This window comes from Euleptes europaea, chromosome 3 (assembly GCF_029931775.1).
Source record: "Euleptes europaea isolate rEulEur1 chromosome 3, rEulEur1.hap1, whole genome shotgun sequence".
Lineage (NCBI taxonomy): Eukaryota > Metazoa > Chordata > Lepidosauria > Squamata > Sphaerodactylidae > Euleptes > Euleptes europaea.
Genome location: NC_079314.1, coordinates 93,207,379 through 93,225,044, shown reverse-complemented (window position 1 = coordinate 93,225,044; position 17,666 = coordinate 93,207,379). Strand labels below are relative to the sequence as shown.

Here is a 17,666-nt window from a genome sequence, read left to right as displayed (position 1 = left end):
GCAGGTCAGTCCATCTCAGCTCAACCACAAATTCGATAGGAGGCCTTGCGTATATGGTGAAGTCATTAAAGTGTTGGGCTAGGATGAGGAAGTCCTGGTTTCGAATTCTTGCTCTTCCATGAAGCTTACTGAGTGACCTTGGACCAGTTGCTGTCTCTGCCTAACCTACATTACAGGGTGCTTGTAAGGTTAAAATGTAGGAGGGGAGAAACCTCAGCTCCTTGGAGGAAGTGTGGGGTAGAAATGTGATATGTGGATAATCCTTCTATCTGTAAAACAGGAGTAATAATGACCTATCCAACAGGTTCATGCTGGGAAAAACTGAGATAAGGTAATACCACTCCCTGAAAATTAAAATTAGCATAAAAATGAATAATACTACTCCTTTAGTTCCGACTAGGCATCAGTGACTCCAGGCAGGTACAATGATCTGGTATGTTAGTGTACAGATTGCAACCACAGCTTAATTAGTGCCAGAATTCTTCTAATGTGCTGGAACTCAGACCTATAATCTCTGAGCTAGTATGAAAGAAACATATTTCTGAAGAATGGTGGTAGTGGGAAGTGCATCCAACTTGCATCCAACTTATGGCAACCCCATAGGCTTTTCAAGGCTAGAGATGAACCAAGGTGGTTTGCCATTGCCTTACTCTGCTTAGCGACCCTGGACTTCCTTGGTGGACTCCCATCCAAGTACTAACCAGGGCTGACCCTGCTTAGCTTTCTAGATCTGACAAGATTGGGCTAGCCTGGGCCACCCAGGTGAGGGCAGAAGTGCAGCATGCCTTCCCAGAATGCTTAGTGCATAACCAGAGTATGTCCCTATATACGCCTTCCCAGAATGCTTAGTGCATAACCAGAGTATGTCCCTATGTACGCCTTCCCAGAATGCTTAGTGCACAACCAGAGTCCGTCCCTATGTACGCCTTCCCAGAATGCTTGGAGCATAACCAGAGTCCGTCCCTATGTACACCTTCCCAGAATGCTTGGTGCATACCAGAGTCCGTCCCTATGTACGCCTTCCCAGAATGCTTAGTGCATAACCAGAGTATGTCCCTATGTATGCCTTCCCAAAATGCTTAGTATATAACCAGAGTATGTCCCTATGTACTTAGGTTCAGGAGTGCCAAGCAAGTGGCTTGGTTTCCTAACAAGGTGGCACCAGCCTCTTTTTTCTTTGAAACCAAGTGCTGGTTGATAGCTTGTACCAGAATGTCTCCCATACTGGAACCTACATTAATGCCATAGGAACAGATTTCTTCCCCTACTACTGTATATTTACTCTCCACACCACAGTACAATGGGAAAATCCTAGATTGGCTGCACCTCTGTTGAACTAGGACAGTTGCGGACACAAGCCTGTTCACAAGCCCTTGTGCAAATACTCTGAAGCCCCCCCCCCAATGCTTCCCAGGAGAAAACAGAGATATGTCTGTATGTACTTAGGCCATCCATATTGTCACTCCAACTTGGATGTTGCATTGTCCACTGCATTAGGGATGCCTGCCTCCAGGTGGGAGCTGGGGACCCCACAGAACTACAGCTCATCTCCAGACTACAGAGATCAGTTCCCCTGGAAAAAAATTAGATGCTTTGGAGGGTGGCCTCTATGGCATTGTACCCCACTGAGCTCCCTGTGGGGTACAACCTACCCCCTGATCCCCCACTGGTGTCCAAGGGGGACCTGGCAACCCTACACTGCATGCTGTATTCATTGCTCTGCACTAGCTTGTCCTTCATTGCTTTCACGCAGTATAAGAGATCATCACTGCTGACACATGTGGCCTACGAACCTCACTAGCTTCAACATACGGAGAGGCAGGATGGACTGCGTGTTACATGGTGACTTTTGGTGTTCATTCCTGTCCTCTTGCAAGCTTGTGCAACAGAGAACTGCAGTTATCCCACTCAGCGATGGAGTGGAATGCTGACCCTGGCAATTCTCGCAAATCTCATTCAAATACGGACAATGAATTTACCAGGGCAAGATCCCAGAAAACTGGGACTGTCCTCAACTAAACAGGGATAGTCAAAGCATATGAACAGGACAGTGTTGGTGCAAATGAACAAAGTTAAGATTTTGAATTCCAATCCAGAACCTTGTTACCGCCCACTCCCATAAATCTCTCCATTGTGCAGGCTGAGATTCATCATCATTTCTTTGGTAGTAAAGCAAAACTAGTGGAGAGCCAGTGTGGTGTAGTGGTTAAGAGCGGTTGGTTTCCCCACTCCTCCACAAGAAGCCTGCTGGGGACCTTGGGCCCACCACAGATCTCTCAGAACTCTCTCAGCCCCACCTACCTCACAACGTGTCAGTTGTGGGGAGGGGAAGGGAAGGTGATTATAAACCAGTTTGAGACTCCTTAGAGAAAACAGGGTATAAAAATCAACCTTCTTCTTCTAAAGCAAACCAATGACACAAGAGGACAGTTTACCTTTCCATTTCCCTCCTCACAGATTGTTCCTAGAGCAGCACAACAGCTGCCCAAGGCAGGCCCCTGCCCACAGAACTCCAGTCCTTTTTACAGGACTTTGAATGGACGATCCCTTACTTTGCTCAGCATCATCACAACTACCCTGGTGACAAAAGCATCAGATTTTGAATATGGGTCTTCCCTGCCCTAATATTCAAATTTAGGCTAGAAGCCTTTGCAAATTGTGTCTAGTATTTCAGCGTGACACTGAAAAACACAAGATGGCCCATATCAGTGGTAAAAATAAATTAGATAACCTAGTAAGCAATTCATTGAATATCCAAACCCAGAAGATGCCTGTGGGCAAGGCATTGGTTTCTCTCCCCTGCAGACACTCCTGTTTTTGAACACACGTCTGTGAGACAGCTGCTACTCCTGCCATCAGAAAACATGGGAAGCAAGGCTCGCCCTGACCCAGTAACCACATTCAGCAAAGGCCATTCAAAGTCCATTCAAAGTCCTATGAGGAAAGGTTGAAGGAGATGGGTATGTTTAACCTGGAGAGGAGAAGACTGAGAGGGGATATGATAACCATCTTCAAGTACTTGAAGGGCTGTCATATGGAGGATGGTGCCAAGTTGTTTTCTGTTGCCCCAGAAGGTCGGACCAGAACCAATGGGTTGAAATAAAATCAAGAGTTTCCGTCTAGACATTAGGAAGAATTTTCTAACAGTTAGAGCGGTTCCTCAGTGGAACAGGCTTCCTCGAGAGGTGGTAAGTGCTCCTTCCCTGGAGGTTTTTAAGCAGAGGCTAGATGGCCATCTGTCAGCAATGCTGATTCTATGACCACAAGCAGTTCATGGGAGGGAGGGCATCTTGGCCATCTTCTGGGCATGGAGTAGGGGTCACTGGGGGTGTGGAGGGGAGGTAGTTGTGAGTTTTCCTGCATTGTGCAAGGGGATGGACTAGATGACCATGGTGATCCCTTCCAACTCTATGATTCTATGACTTCATCTAGCCATTCTACAGTTTGGCTTAAGGAAAGGCAAAGAAGTCCTTTCCTTTGGCCTGCCTAGCCCAATGGGAACCTATCAGCAGTGTGCCGCTGTGCACTAGAGACAGGGAAAGATGGCGAGGTCTCTTTCACTGGATTGCTTTCACTGATTTGTAGTTAACATTTCTTTGTTATTCACCTTGGGTGTCATTCTTGAAAAAAGATAGTCAGGGTATAAACATCATGAATAAATAATGAATACTTTTTTAAAAATCCTGGGCACTCATTCCAATGGAGCCAGCACGATGTAGTGGTTAAGAGCAGCGGACTCTAATCTGGACAACCCTGTTCGATTCCCTACTCCAACACAAGAAGCCTGCTGGATGACCTTGGGCCAGTCTCAGAACTCTCTCAGCCCCCTTGGAGGCAGGCAAAGGCAAACCGCCTCCGAATGCCTCTTGCCTTGAAAACCCTACGGGGTCACCATAGGTTGGCTGTGGCTTCATGGCACTTTCCACCACCACAGTCCTTCCAAATCTGTGCCTGTGCTTCTGCTGGGCCACTTTAACTCCTATGGAAAATGCTGGTTGACAACTTGGAAGGATCTTGCTGGATAGCCGCCCTCCCAGAATCAGTTGTTGTATCCTCTGGATGCCAACTTGCTCCTAAAGGAGCTTACAAGAACTTGGCAATTACTCTTCTGGCTCTTCCCATCAAGGAACAGCAGCAGCATGGCTTCTAGCTTTCTGAGGATCCCCATGACAAATCCTCCTTGGAAGAAGGCTGAAGGAATGACATACAGCAGAGGAGCCTCACTTTCAGGTTTGGGGACCTTACTCTGTGAGTATGGAAGAGGCAAAAAGGTAAAAAGGTAAAGGTCCCCTGTGCAAGCACCAGGTCATTCCTGACCCATGGGGTGATGTCACATCCCAACGTTTACTAGGCAGACTATGTTTATGGGGTGGTTTGCCATTGCCTTCCCCAGTCATCTTCCCTTTACCCCCAGCAAGCTGGGTCCTCATTTTACCAACCTCGGAAGGATGGAAGGCTGAGTCAACCTTGAGCCGTCTACCTGAAATCATCTTCCGTCAGGATCGAACTCAGGTCGTGAGCAGAGCTTGGACTGCAGTCTTGCAGCTTACCACTCTGCGCCACGGGGCAGAGGACACACAGATAAAAGCTTCCTGCAGTATTCTGAAGTCTCAGAGGAGCTGATACTTCTGTTCTTTGCCTTAGACCATCTGCTTTTTGCAAATGTATAACAGAGATATGAAATCATTTACCAATCTCTGAAGTATAATATGCCAATAGTGTGGACATCTTATGGAATACTTACATTTCAGGCGGTTTTTCAAGCTGAGTCCACCCAGGAGAAAAAGATTCCCAAGTACAACTGTGTCAGGTACAACAGGAAGGCAAGCAAATAGATGTGCTCGCTTCATGACTCACTGAACAAACAGAGCCTTTTTCTAGTCTTAATTTCCATGGTTGGAGCTACAGATATCACAGCGAGGGAGTCTGAGATATCTGTGATATTAATGGCTTCAAAAAACCCCAGTGTCTACCTGCAATCGCGAGAGAACCTTGTAGCAGGCTTGTGGACACTGGAGTGTATCCAGCCATTCATGCACAGTCATGTTCCCAGATTCCTCTCCAGTGCTACAGCCTGTTCTGGTCCCCCAAAAGATCATTCATCCGGTTACAGGATCCACAACAAGGAACAGCGATGCAAGTTGGTGGACTGGGGTGAAGAGAGCCAAGTGGATGAAAATAACCCTTTTCCTCGGTGGAGTTGCACTTGTGGGACAGAAAGGACTGGTTTTATATGCTTGGGCTTACTACAGCCTCCCCAACAAACTGCATGGCAGTTCTTCCACATGGGTCCTGCAACCCACAGGTTTCTGGGGGAGTTTCAGGAACATAGTAGAATGCAGAAAAACTTTGTGTTGCATGCACAGTGTGATGACACACTCCTATATGTTCTGTGCTTGGGACCATAGTGCTAAAACTATCCAGAGGTGGATCATAAAGACAGACATGGTTGCTGTTTTTGTGGACAATTTGTGACAATCTGACCCTAGCTGAAAGGAAGAAAGTAGATTCCTTTGAAATGTGGTGTTGGAGGAGAGTGTTACGGATACTGTGGATGGCCAAAAAAACAAACCAGTGGTAGATCAAATCAAGCCTGAACTGACCCTAGAAGCTAAAATGAATGAACTGAGGCTATCATTATTTTGGTCACATTAGGAGAAGACAAGAGTCACTGGAGAAGACAATCATGATAGGAAAAGTTGAGGGCAGCAGGAAAAGAGATGGACTGACTCAATAAAGCAAGCCACAGCCCTCCATTTGCAAGATCTGAGCAAGGCTGTCAAAGATAGGACATTTTGGAGGACATTGATTCACAGGGTTGCCATGAGTCAGAAGCGACTTGATGGCACTTAACACACACAGTCAGGCAGACTTGGTAATCACATGGAGATGTTAGAATGACACTGGTATTCTTGCAGCACCATCCTAAGTAGAGATATGACCTTCTAAGTCCACTGAAGTTCCTGGGTTTAGGAAGGTGCATCTCTGCTCAGCATAGCACTGTCAGTTTGTTACCTGTTTGAACACTTAGGGGCTAACTAGTGTGTGTGTGTGTGTGTGTGTGTGTGTGTGTGTGTGTGTGTGTGTGAAGTGCCATCAAGTTGCAGCCAATGTATGGCGACCCCATAAGGTTTTCAAGACAAGTGATTAAGCAGAGGTGGTTTGCCATTGCCTTCCTCTGTGAAGTGTTCCTTGACAGTCTCCCATCCAAGTACCGAACCTGCTTAGCTTCCGAGGTCTGACAAGATCCAGCTATAATACCATTTTATATTCCCAGGAGCTAACTAGATCCATGTGTATTTATTCACACATCTGACATTCACATATAAAGCAGGAGATTGGGGAGTCTGTTTTTTAAAAAATATGGTTTTATGCTTGAATGCAGTGAAACATTCTTAGTTTAATTTTAATTCTAAAGACATAATGGGAAAATAAGGCACAAGGAAACAGAAAATGGCACAAGATTAAAGAATCTTGAATTTGGTTCATGGAAGTAAGATGTATTGAAACAGCGTTTTTCAACCAATGCAGCAGAAATGAGTCCTTCAAAAGCACAGCTTCCTCAACTCCTCTCTATCTGGGATGAAAAAATATAGCATTAGGTTAAAGTTCTTTCAGATTAACTTTACCAGCTGCGTGTTTTTATATATGCCTTCACCTGCCCCAATTCTTTGTATGTGTTTGGGGAAAGAGTATGAAGAAGGAAATTTTGCTAATGAATGAGTTGCTAAAAGCACTTGTTCCTCTGAATGGGAACATTTGTTATGCCAAACAGTATCTTTCCCCACTAAATGCAGTTTTAGGAGGCAAAGAACAATACAAGGATGACATGGGCCAGGCTTTTCCCAAAATAAGATGCACCTCCCTAATCTTATGATACACAAATGCAAGTGCCTCTGTGCTCTGAGACTCAAACGGACCCATTTCCTTTAGCCTTCTCCCTGTCCATTTTTTCCTTGCCTATTGGTCCATATGTAAGAATCACATCAAAATGTGTGCACACCGAGGTCTCATTAAGGCCTCGAGAATGAGTATGAGACTGCAGGGGAAGAGGGAGATGGAGGACTGAATCATCAAAAGAGACGGTTCTCAATATACCTTGAAAAGAATGACTATTTCCTGGATCCCCATGAAACTGCTCAGGGTGGTGGTTCTGGTGCTATTGCTGTACTGTATCTTCACGTCACTAGTGCTACGTTTCCCTCCCACTCTCTCACAAGCAGCCATTCGTGGTGCATTTCAGGACAATGTTAACCTATCCATCTCCCCCCAAACAGCAACAAGATTGATTCTGGCTCTTAATTCTTGTAACACTTTTTAGCTTTTCATCTCACCAATAAAGCGGGATTTGTTGAGCTGAGCCCCACCCATTGTCATTACTCTTCAAAACACTCTGCAGAATGATCACCACATCTTTTCACCCTCCCAGTTTCCAAAATACTCATTTTGCTTTTCTTGGGCTGATTCTAAGTTTCACTCAAGAACTACCAAAGCCATATCATGGGCACGTCCATATGGGGATTTCCCCCACGGGTAAGGCAGGAAGCCCCAGATTAAATAAGAACATCCACATGACATGGGGCTCGTTCCAGGCACAACTCATGGCATTCTTGGGGCTTTCCCCTTAATTAGATAAAAAAATTAACCTGTTTCCCTCTTGTTTAAAGGGGTGGCTTTGGGTGAAGCATCCATCAGGATGTTCCACCTATAGCCTCACAGGATGGGGACACAGGTAAGCTCTGCTTTCAAAATTCCACAGGGCAGCCCACGGTCACACACCATCCCCCATTTAGTTCTGTAAAGGGCTCCACCCCATTTCTCTGCCAAACCACACTGTAGAGTTAGTGTGGCTTGGTAGGGGAAGGGAATCATAGAATCATTGAGTTGGAAGGTACCACCAGGGTCATCTAGTCCAACCCCCTGCACAATGTAGGAAATTCACAACTACCTCTCCCCACACACCCCCAGTGACCCCTACTCCATGCCCAGAAGATGGCCAAGATGCCCTCCCTCTCATCATCTGCTTAAGGTCATAGAATCAGCATTGCTGACAGATGGCCATCTAGCCTCTGCTTAAAAACCTCCAGGGAAGGAGAGCTCACCACCTCCTGAGGAAGCCTGTTCCACTGAGGAACCGCTCTAACTGTTAGAAAATTCTTCCTAAAAGTGAGGGGAAGGAAGATTTCAGGCCCATAGGGCAGCACGCTTGCTGTTGTACCTGCACTTTTACAGAGGGTTTGGAGGGTAGTAGCAGCACGTGGCGCAGAGACCAGAGAAAGTGGAAGCCATTTTCCCTGCCTTCTCCTACACCATTTGCTTTTCCCCTTGTGGGACAGTCTTAGTCAAACGGCAACCGGGGTAGCTGCCCCAGGCCCCATGCTGGAGGGACCGCATGGCCCCACCCCCCACGGTAGAAGGAAAAGAAGAAAAGGAACAGGCTCCTGCTGCTGTCACTCACATCTGCCTGTTCAACCCACCCACTCATGGTGACAGTCACTTGTACCCACTCCATCTGGAGCTCAGGCAGCCAGCTTCCTGCGACAGTAATAATGGGCTTAAATTGCAGGCGGAAAGGAACCGGCTGGATATTAGGATTTTTTTTTTTACAGTAAGAGTTGTTCGGCAGTGGAATCAGCTTCCTAGGGAGGCAGTGAGCTCCCCCTCATTGGCAGTCTTCAGGCAGCGGCTGGATGAACACTTGTCAGGGATACTCTAGGCTGATCCTGCATCGAGCAGGGGGTTGGACTAGATGGCCTGTATGGCCCCTTCCAGCTCTATGATTCTATTATTCTAATCTCCCGCCCACCTCACGTGGGGTGAGGGCTGCTCCTTGCTTGGTCTCAGCGGGGGGGGGGGGAACAGTGATGTTGTGGCCCCATCCTGAACTTTTGCCCAGGGCTCCAGAATCCCTAAGACTGTCCCTGGTGGAAGCAGCCCAAATCAAGCATTCCTCCCTTGTAAAATGCAAAGGGCCATCTAGCCAAGTGCCCTCTACTTGAGAGGCAACAGCTCTCCCAGAGTTGTTCAGGTTCGGTTTGATATTCTTCCTTAAATCAGAGGGAATAGAATCTGGGACCTTACATGTGGAGAACACAAACTCTCCTGGAGAGCCACAGCCCTTACCCAACCCTTCCTGCAGGTGGACAGTGTGAGCAACGTGTCGGACTATCGCTTGCGGCTCTGCATGAGGCACGGTGCTCCATCCAGGCCTCTTGCTGAGAGACAACTGCCTTGCCTTAATCCACAGCAATTAAGTGTGTTGTGCTCCGAGGAGATCTAAGGCTGAAACAGCATGGGATACTATCGGTCAGGCTGGAAGTGCATGAGCAAAGCTGTGTGAGCCTGGTACTGATAGCGGGAGTCTGGAGTGGCAGAACGGAGGAGCACTGCAGAGACCCCAGAACTGGAACAGCAACTCTTGCTGAAAATCAAGACTGTGCTCCAACGGTAAACCTCAGCTGGAGGTTTATTAATATTAAAAGGCATGCCGAAGCTGAGGACACGCAGAGACAGAGGTGTGCTGGCAGAATGATGCGGGGGCCTTGGGTTGGACAACTCAGGTGACAGAGGGATGAATCACGTTTCAGTAATGCTGGCGGGAAAATAGGGGGGCTTGGGACTGAATCGCAGGGGTCCTATGCAGGTCAGGGAGTTGTCAGAATGGGGTAAAAGATGTGCTGCCGAAAGCCTGATAGCCTCCCTCCTCCACAAGCTGCTGTCAACGTTTGGCTTCCGTGATTGTGGAAATTGCTCTCCAGGCTCATGAGCACACCGCCTGCTCTGCTATAGCAAGCCACAAAGAGGAAGAGATGAGCTCATTAATTTCCCCTTTGGAAGGGTCCTAGGCTGGGATACTTTTCAACAACGGTCTCCATTCAATTACTTGCCTTCACACCAGGCAGCTCCACAGGGACGTCTAACCCTTTGCACATCACTCATGCTTACTCTCGGCGGACTGTTCTCTCCGCCCTCCGCCCCACATACGAGCCTCCAAGACCAATCCCTTTCTCTAACAGTAATGACATGACAAAACCAATAACCATGCAGCGAAAGAGAATCAAATTTATTCCTGTTTGCTTTGCAAGGCATCAGAGAGCCGGTCTCCTTTTAGTTCTTGGATATCTGTAAATGGAGGGTCAAATTAGTCTCTAGGTATGGAGATTAAACTGGCGCTCCGAAAGAGTGTTCATGAAAATTAATAGAGAAAGGCCATCAAATAGTTATGCAAGAACATGCAACATGGCTGATAGGCGTTTGCAGCTTTCAGAAATGCAAATGAGTAGGAGCAAACCCAAAAGATCTCGTCTGAACTCCTCAGCTTTGAAAATGACCACTGCAGCAATGGATAAAGATTGCAAGTAGCCATGTCATGGCGGTAAAAGATCCTCGTTTGCAGTTTGTAAAACGAAACACAAGAGGTGTGTTGTGCTTCATGGGATTAGCTTGTGCTGGGTGTAAATAAAACAGGTTCCACAATGTACATTTCTGCATCTTGAACAAGATTCAACGAGATGCAGAAAGAAAGACAAGCTGCATCCCAAAGCACACTTACTAGGGACTAACACTGTTATCCTAAATAGGTCTATTCAGAATCCACCTTAGTGAAGCTTACATTGAGACTTGTGTCTTATTAAAGGTGCCAAAATCCTCCTGAGCTTTGGTTCAGCTGTAGAAAGGAGAACATGAAAACCAAGTTTGGAGGGACAGAGAGACTCAGCAATTTCTGATGGTTTGTGGGTAAGAAGATGCAGCTGCTAAGGCCCCACCTTGCCTCGAGACATTTGTCTTTTGGCATCCCTCACTCTTCTTCAGATGTTTCACCTGAGATAAAACTCCCAAATTAATTTCTAATTTTGCTTTTGCTAAAATTTTGACAGCCACTGTATTCACGATAGTATATAGTTTTCTACACAGAAGTGATATTTGTATAGGAAATTCATTGTGTGCGTGCAGTGGTGCTTTCCCTTGAACGAATATGGAGCGTGGATCCATTTCCCCCTAAAGGGAGGAAGGAAGGCAAACAGCTCACAGAGGGATGAAATAGAGGAGAAAGCAGGAAGACTGAAGAAAGCATTTCTGGCTGCCTGTAGTAAGATCGACACCACACTCTTTCCTTCCTAAACAGCCCCAATCTCCTGATTAATTTAGTAATTTTAAGGATATAATTAACCTTTTTGCCCCCAGGAACCTTAACTAAACTGCTGAGAACCCAGATAACTTCTCCTAGGCCCTAATCCAATAGTCTACCCACTACACCATGCTCTCGTGTTTTAGCCTCATGGTGCAAATGCATTCAGACAGAGCAGCACATTCCAGCAGGTATACATTACATACAAAACTCAAAAGGGAAATGTAACATAACAACAGGGAATTCCTCTGTTTCTTGCAACTTGGCAAAGTATTTCCCCATTTTCCTTATGGGGGAAAAATTAAGGGATTTTTAAAAATAGTGTCTTGATAAAAATTTGATAAGATTACCAGGGAAAAAGCTAGATTTGGCCTACAGGTGACCATGCCTGCTTAACTAAAACTTCATTTAGAAGATCTGAGGGAGAAGATTATAATGATTATATAATAATTATATAGAAGATTATAATGAGGGAGAGGGAAAGTGCATGATCTTCCCAGAAATAACTAAATAAAGAGAATATTTTAAAAGGCTGAAACTTTGAAAAAACCAAAGGCGCAGAAAATAGTGGGGGAGCACTGTACGGCATTGCGGTGACCTGCTAGCATATACTGCCTTTTATATTTTTTAAGCACTAAATGTTTTCACATTGGAATGGTACAGCAGAGAATTGCTCATCCTCTGATAACACTTTAAAAAACGACAACAAACGTGTGCAGTCTAATCCTATGCATGTTTATTTGAACTGAGTCCTACTGTGCTGGGGAGGGGCTGTGGCTCAGTGGCAGAACATTTGCTTTGCATGCAGAAGGTCCCAGGTTCAGTCCCTGGCATCTTCACCACAAAGGATCAAGTTGTAAGTGACGTGAAAGACCTCCCCCTGGAGAGCTGTTTGCCAGTCAGAGTACTGACCTCGATAGACCAATGATCTGACTCACTCAAAAGCAGCAGCATGTGTTTTTGAAGGGGCTTACTTCCACAATGTTGCAGCCATCACAGATTTCAAAATGGGGTGGACATTGTGGGAGAATAAGGGTGTCACTCATTACTGCTAAGGCCTACCTGTCTGTCTTCCCTCCAGCTGCAAAGGTCACAGACTGGACAAGCTGGAGGTCATCTCGATCTAGGTATGCTCTTTTGAACTCACACTGTTTCGGGCATTGGCCATCCTAGTATACCAACCATTGGCCTCAAGAACTTACCTATCCCTGTCTGAGAAATCCTCATCCTGGGCAAAGTTTGGAGCTGCAGAAGCCACTGGGAGCCAGTGTAATCTGAGCACCCGTATGCCCAACAGAACTCACATTTACAATGGGCATGCTAGGTGGACAAAGGTATACATTTCCCCCAGTGCCAACATATTGGGTTTTTGAGTATTAGGCAGAGGTGATGGCCCTACAACCCAAATCTTGCCTTGAGGCAAGACATTGCTCAGCAAATGAGTAGCATGAGACAAGGTTGTGTGGAGACACCATAAGAGGGCTTTACATCCATAAAGGTCTTGTCTATGGCTCTGATTCTAATTTAATGACTGGTTTTCACTTAACGAAAGCCAACCAAGTCTCCTACATGGAAGACGTATCCACCTCACCGTCAAAGATACTGGGAGGAACTAACTAGGTGACATTAGTTTTGGCACACTTCTAGTGCAAACCTAAACAGTTGTGGATTTGAAGGGTAGTGGAGGTGTGGATTTCACACTGGCTAGAAAGGAATCTAGTCCAGTTGCCTTCCTGAAAGCACCCCTAATGAGTGAAGTGAGCAGCCCACCTTCTTTTAAGGAAAATTAAACTAAACATGATCCCTTCTTTTCTCTCTCCACAAGCCAAGCCTTGAAGGGCAAGGAGAAATGAGTCCCCCCCCCCCATCCAGTGGGCAACTTTCAAACCCAATCAGGAAAACTACTGCCCTTCGACCTCCAGAAGCCCCTGGCTAGTCACCCTGAGGCCAAGGGCGACCACTTCTCCCAGGGCCGCTGCTTTCGAGGTGAGGGAGGGCTGCCTCCTCCTTCCTGGTTGCCTCTGCCTTCCTGGAGGGGAGGGAGATTGGAGAGAGCAGACTTCGCTTAGCCAGGGAGGTTCAACTCCAGGCTTCCGTTGAGCTACCCAGCCCTGATGGGGGAGGGAAGCTGCTGCTGCTCACAGTGTTTGTGAACAGCATTTCTCCCCGCTCCCCATCTACTATGGGGGGGGGGGGAGCTGGGCGCCGTGGCAACATCCCGCAGGGCCCGGGTTGGCGCCTCTGGGTCTGCATCTCGCACCCCTTTCGCAGGGCGACGGTTTTTTTTTTGTTTGTTTGTTTGTTTGTTTTTGCAAAAGGCCGGTTGAGACCACCGAGGCGCGAAGCGGCGAGCGAAGGAGGCTGACGGCCCGGCTTGGGACGGAGGGCAACGCTCCGCGCCCTTTGACTCTACGGGGGATGGCAGCACAGATGAGACGGAGGCGGGAGGGGGGAGAGGCGAAGCAGGACTCGTGCAAAATGGTAGCAGAGAGCAGAAAGGACTCCGCTTCTCCCCCCATCCCCACCCACCCCCCATTGCCCGGTAGCCAGAGAGACCTGCCCCTGGATCGAGAAGCCTCACCAGGCATACCCAGCCTTTCCTAGGCCATTTATGCACGGGAGGTTTGGCCTTGGCTTTGCCCCTCTCTCGAGGCACATCCCCCTCCCCTCCCAATTCTCAAAACTCTGCCTGGGGGCTTGTTTTTGAGTTCTGAGAATTGAGATGGGGGGAATGTGCCTCGAGAGAGAGGCAAAGCCAAGGCCAAGCCTCCCGTGCGTAAACGGCCCTCGTCTCCCATTCAGATGGTCCCCCTCCTGCTCCACACCGTCTCCTCCATCCGCTTCCCGTCTGCCCGGGGCTCTGGATCCCAGAGTCGCGGACCAGGAAGAAGACGCTTTTTCCCTTTCGCCTCCTCCAACCCCCTCTCCCCTCCCCTCCAGGCAAGCCGGCCCCTTTCCTTGAGCTTTTGGAGATGACAGGCAGCCTCATCAATGTTTAATCCAATCGATGCTCTTTCGCTGTGCTTCGATTCTAATGAATAGCTGTCTGACAGGCTGTTCGGATGGAGAGGATATTTAAATCTCTCTCTCTCTCTCTCTCTCTCTCTCTCTCTCTCTCTCTCTCTCTCTCTCTCTCTCTCTCTCTCTCTCTCTCTCTCTCTCTCTCTCTCTCTCTCTCTCTCTCTCTCTCTCTCTCTCTCTCTCTCTCTCTCTTTCTCTCTTTCTCTCTTTCTCTCTTTCTCTCTTTCTCTCTTTCTCTCTCTTTCTCTCTTTCTCTCTTTCTCTCTTTCTCTCTTTCTCTAGCGGGTGTATGAGTGTGTGTGTGTGTTTAAAACACCCCCGATTAATTTACCCGTATTGATTTTTCTGGCTTGGGGGATCGCATCGAGTCTTTCAGCATGGAGGTCCTCTGCAGAATATGTGAAAAGGCAGCGGCTTGGAGAGAGAAAGGGCGCCCGATGCAGTATGCGTCAAATAGACCATCGCTCAATGAAGTCACTTAGCTATTCAAAACATGTTCAACCATCACTCAACCGTTTGCACCAAGAACGGGGGCGGGGGGGGGGGGAGAGATCTCACTCTTCTTCCCGGCCACAACCGCTTCAGGAGTGCTGCTTGCTTTCTGTCCCCTACTTTTTTGGGGGGGAGGTGGACAGAGACCATCAGGAGGGTTGGATGCTCTCTCCGCCCGCCCCCGGCTCCTTTATGGACCCCCCTTGGACTGCTTCTGCGGGAGCCCGTTCCCAGCAGCACCGGCGCTCGGAACCAGTTCGATTGAGGCGGGGACAAACGCGAGCATGGTACATGCGTGTCTCCATGAGCCGTGTGCGGCCGCCACCCCCATCCCCCCCACCCCCCAAGTTCAGATGCTATTCTTAAACATACCGTTTACGGCGATGCGAGGCACGTCCATCAAGCACCCGGAATTTGCATCAGCCCCCCTCCCCCCACTTTTCCACGCACGATCGGGAGCCCCCCCCCCCGCACGCTGGCCACATCTACACCGAAAGCCATGCTGAATGGCACATTTCAAAGCAAACCACTGACAGCCCGGCCTCCTCCCCTCGCCTCTTCCCAGCCTCTGATTTCAGAAACTGGCTGCAGTAGCGAATCTCTGCTGCCATCAGACATGTCAATCTGGGGGGGGGGGGGAGCCGGGTTTGCTCTGGTTCAGGATCCCATTAGACCGGGGAGGGGAGGGGAGAGGAAGGGGGGGAGAGGAAGGGCTTTCTACCACTTGTTCAATTGGAGATCGGGGCATAATCCCCCCCTCCAAACCAACTCACACCAGACCACAGCCCATCCCAACCGATACGTAGCGGCTTGAAGACGCAAGGAAATTTATTCATGGAAGGTTTTGCATTGGATTTGCCACTCTATAGATGCACATTTCCCCCATCTGAATTCTCAGAACTCTGCCCGGGGGGCTTATTGTTGAGTTGGAGAATTGGGCTAGGGGGGAATGTGCATTTAGAGCGCCGGCCGATCCAAGGCGAAACCTCCCCTGCCTTTTCGCCCAAAGTCTGCTGGAGACGACCGCGAACCTTCGAGTCCCACCAAAGGAGGCAGCAGCCCCAGACGGCCGCCAGAGCTGTTCTTGTTGACATGAGGGACGTTGTTGATGTTAAGAAAAGCAGGCAGAGGAAGTTGTTGTGCTCGCCTCCCCCCCCTTTCACTCTCCCAGACTTATCGTCATCAACCCAATTCGCAAAAGGAGACCAATTATTTCCCCCCTGTCATTAGAAGCCAACGGCGCACTCCAATAATATAGTAATTTCTTTTCTCTCCCCCCCCCCCCGCTCGCTTTCCAAAAAGAACTAAAAAAGAAGCCGGAAAGAGGCGGGTCGAACACAGTTGCTTTTTAAGAAGGTCTTCCCCCCCCCCCCCACAATACAGAGATTATTTCAATTAGCAGGGCTTTCCGAGGGGCCCAGAAGGAGGAGGGGGTGGGTGGGTAATGGAACAGAATGGAGATGTGTGCCTTGGATATTTTTAACTTTGTCCTCAGAAACTAACCCAAGCACCCTGGTTCCATGGGGGGGGGGGACTGAAGTGAGAAAATGGTGGAATGGGGGGCGATTGGGGAGGATGGAAGGGAGGGGGGGGGGAGAAGATCCGGAATCAAATACCTTCCAGGCAGCAGGTTCTCCATAATCCAGAATGGGTCATGACTTCCTCGTTCTTTTTGCTGGTTTCATTCTCGCCCGTACCTTTCATCTTGCAAACCCCTCTGGAGTAGAGCCAGTAATCGGTCCCCACAGCTATGGTCATGAGGCTGAAGGCAGCGAAAGCACCAACGGTGGTTAAAAGCATCTGAACACCTCTGTCAAAGAGCCCCATAATTCTTCATTATACAAATACCCAACCGGCCTTCTGATTCTTGGGCTGTGTGTGTATGTGTGTTTGTATGTCAATAATAAAATAAAATAATATTTCCTCTAATAATAATAATAATATAATGGAGATCTATTTGAGATCGATAGAGAGAAATCTATATATAAAAAAGGGAGGTAAGAAAGCCCACAGAATCAGTGTAAATGAAGAAGAAGAAAAATCACACGGGAAGAGGCTTGCCTTTTAAAAGAGGAAACGTTCCGGCTGTTAATATGTGTGTCTGTGTATTAAAAAAAAATAAAGGGAAAAAAATAGATAACCCCCCAAAAATGAGATGCCTTAATCCCTTTTTCTAAAATTCTGGTCTCCAGTTTCCATATGTAATGGCTAATGGCTTCCACAGTGAACAGGGGATCAGCAGCAGCGGCAACAGAAGCAGCATCCTCAACACACTCTCTCATTATCTGGACCTAGACAGTTAGAGACTGGAAGAGCAGAGATGCAACCTTCGGTCTTCCTGCTTTGCTCTGCAGCCTGCGCCATGAAAAATCCCTTTTCTTCCCAGTTTATCTTCCTTGGATTTTTTTTTTCCTCCCCTTGGTGGGGCTTTCCGTCGCTCGCTCGCCTTCCTTTCAGTTCCTTCGCCCCCTCCGCTCTCTACCACCGAACCAGATTCGCAAGTCGATCGCCAGCCCTTGATTCCAGCTGAACAGGTGCCCAGATCTTGCCTTCCATGGCTTTCCTTCCCCCCCTCCCCACCCACCACCACCACAGCGGCAGAGCAGCGGTTGTTATTGGTGGCGATCTCGGTGGTGGCGGTGGCGATCCGGGCAGAGGAGGGGGGAGCTTCTCCCGGAGGATCGAGACGGGTTTCCCTTCCTCTCCCCCCCCCCCTCCGCCAAGTCTTCGGGAAAGAAAAGGCAACCGGGAGGCTTTGCTGCAGGAGGGGCTGCCCGTCGGTGTCTCGCGCCTTGGCTGGTTCCGCTCCCACCTACTGCATTAACGTGGCGGTGGTGGTGCTGAAATGGACAGCTCCCCTGCACCGATCCCTCCGCGGTGCTGAAGAACAGCTCTTTTACCTCTTTGCCCGGGGTGCTGCTGGGAAAGCTGGGGAGAGATGGGGGCGGAGGGGGGCAGAGAGAGATCTTCCTCTTCCTAGACCTAGATCCTGTTCCCCGGCATCTGCAAGTGATAGTAACCCTCT

General features: G+C 48.4%; 1 protein-coding gene across 2 annotated transcripts in view; it reads right to left on the bottom strand.

Moving 5' to 3' along the window:
* The window catches only part of CACNG2 (calcium voltage-gated channel auxiliary subunit gamma 2), a 152,100-nt gene extending 135,594 nt beyond the window's left edge, over positions 1 to 16,506 (bottom strand). For both annotated transcript variants that reach the window (XM_056847378.1, XM_056847381.1), the window contains exon 1: positions 16,258 to 16,506. In XM_056847378.1, coding sequence (XP_056703356.1) covers positions 16,258 to 16,468 — 211 coding nt within the window. In that variant the 5' untranslated portion in view covers positions 16,469 to 16,506. The remainder of the gene's footprint in view (positions 1 to 16,257) is intronic.
* Between the last annotated feature and the right edge of the window lie 1,160 nt (positions 16,507 to 17,666).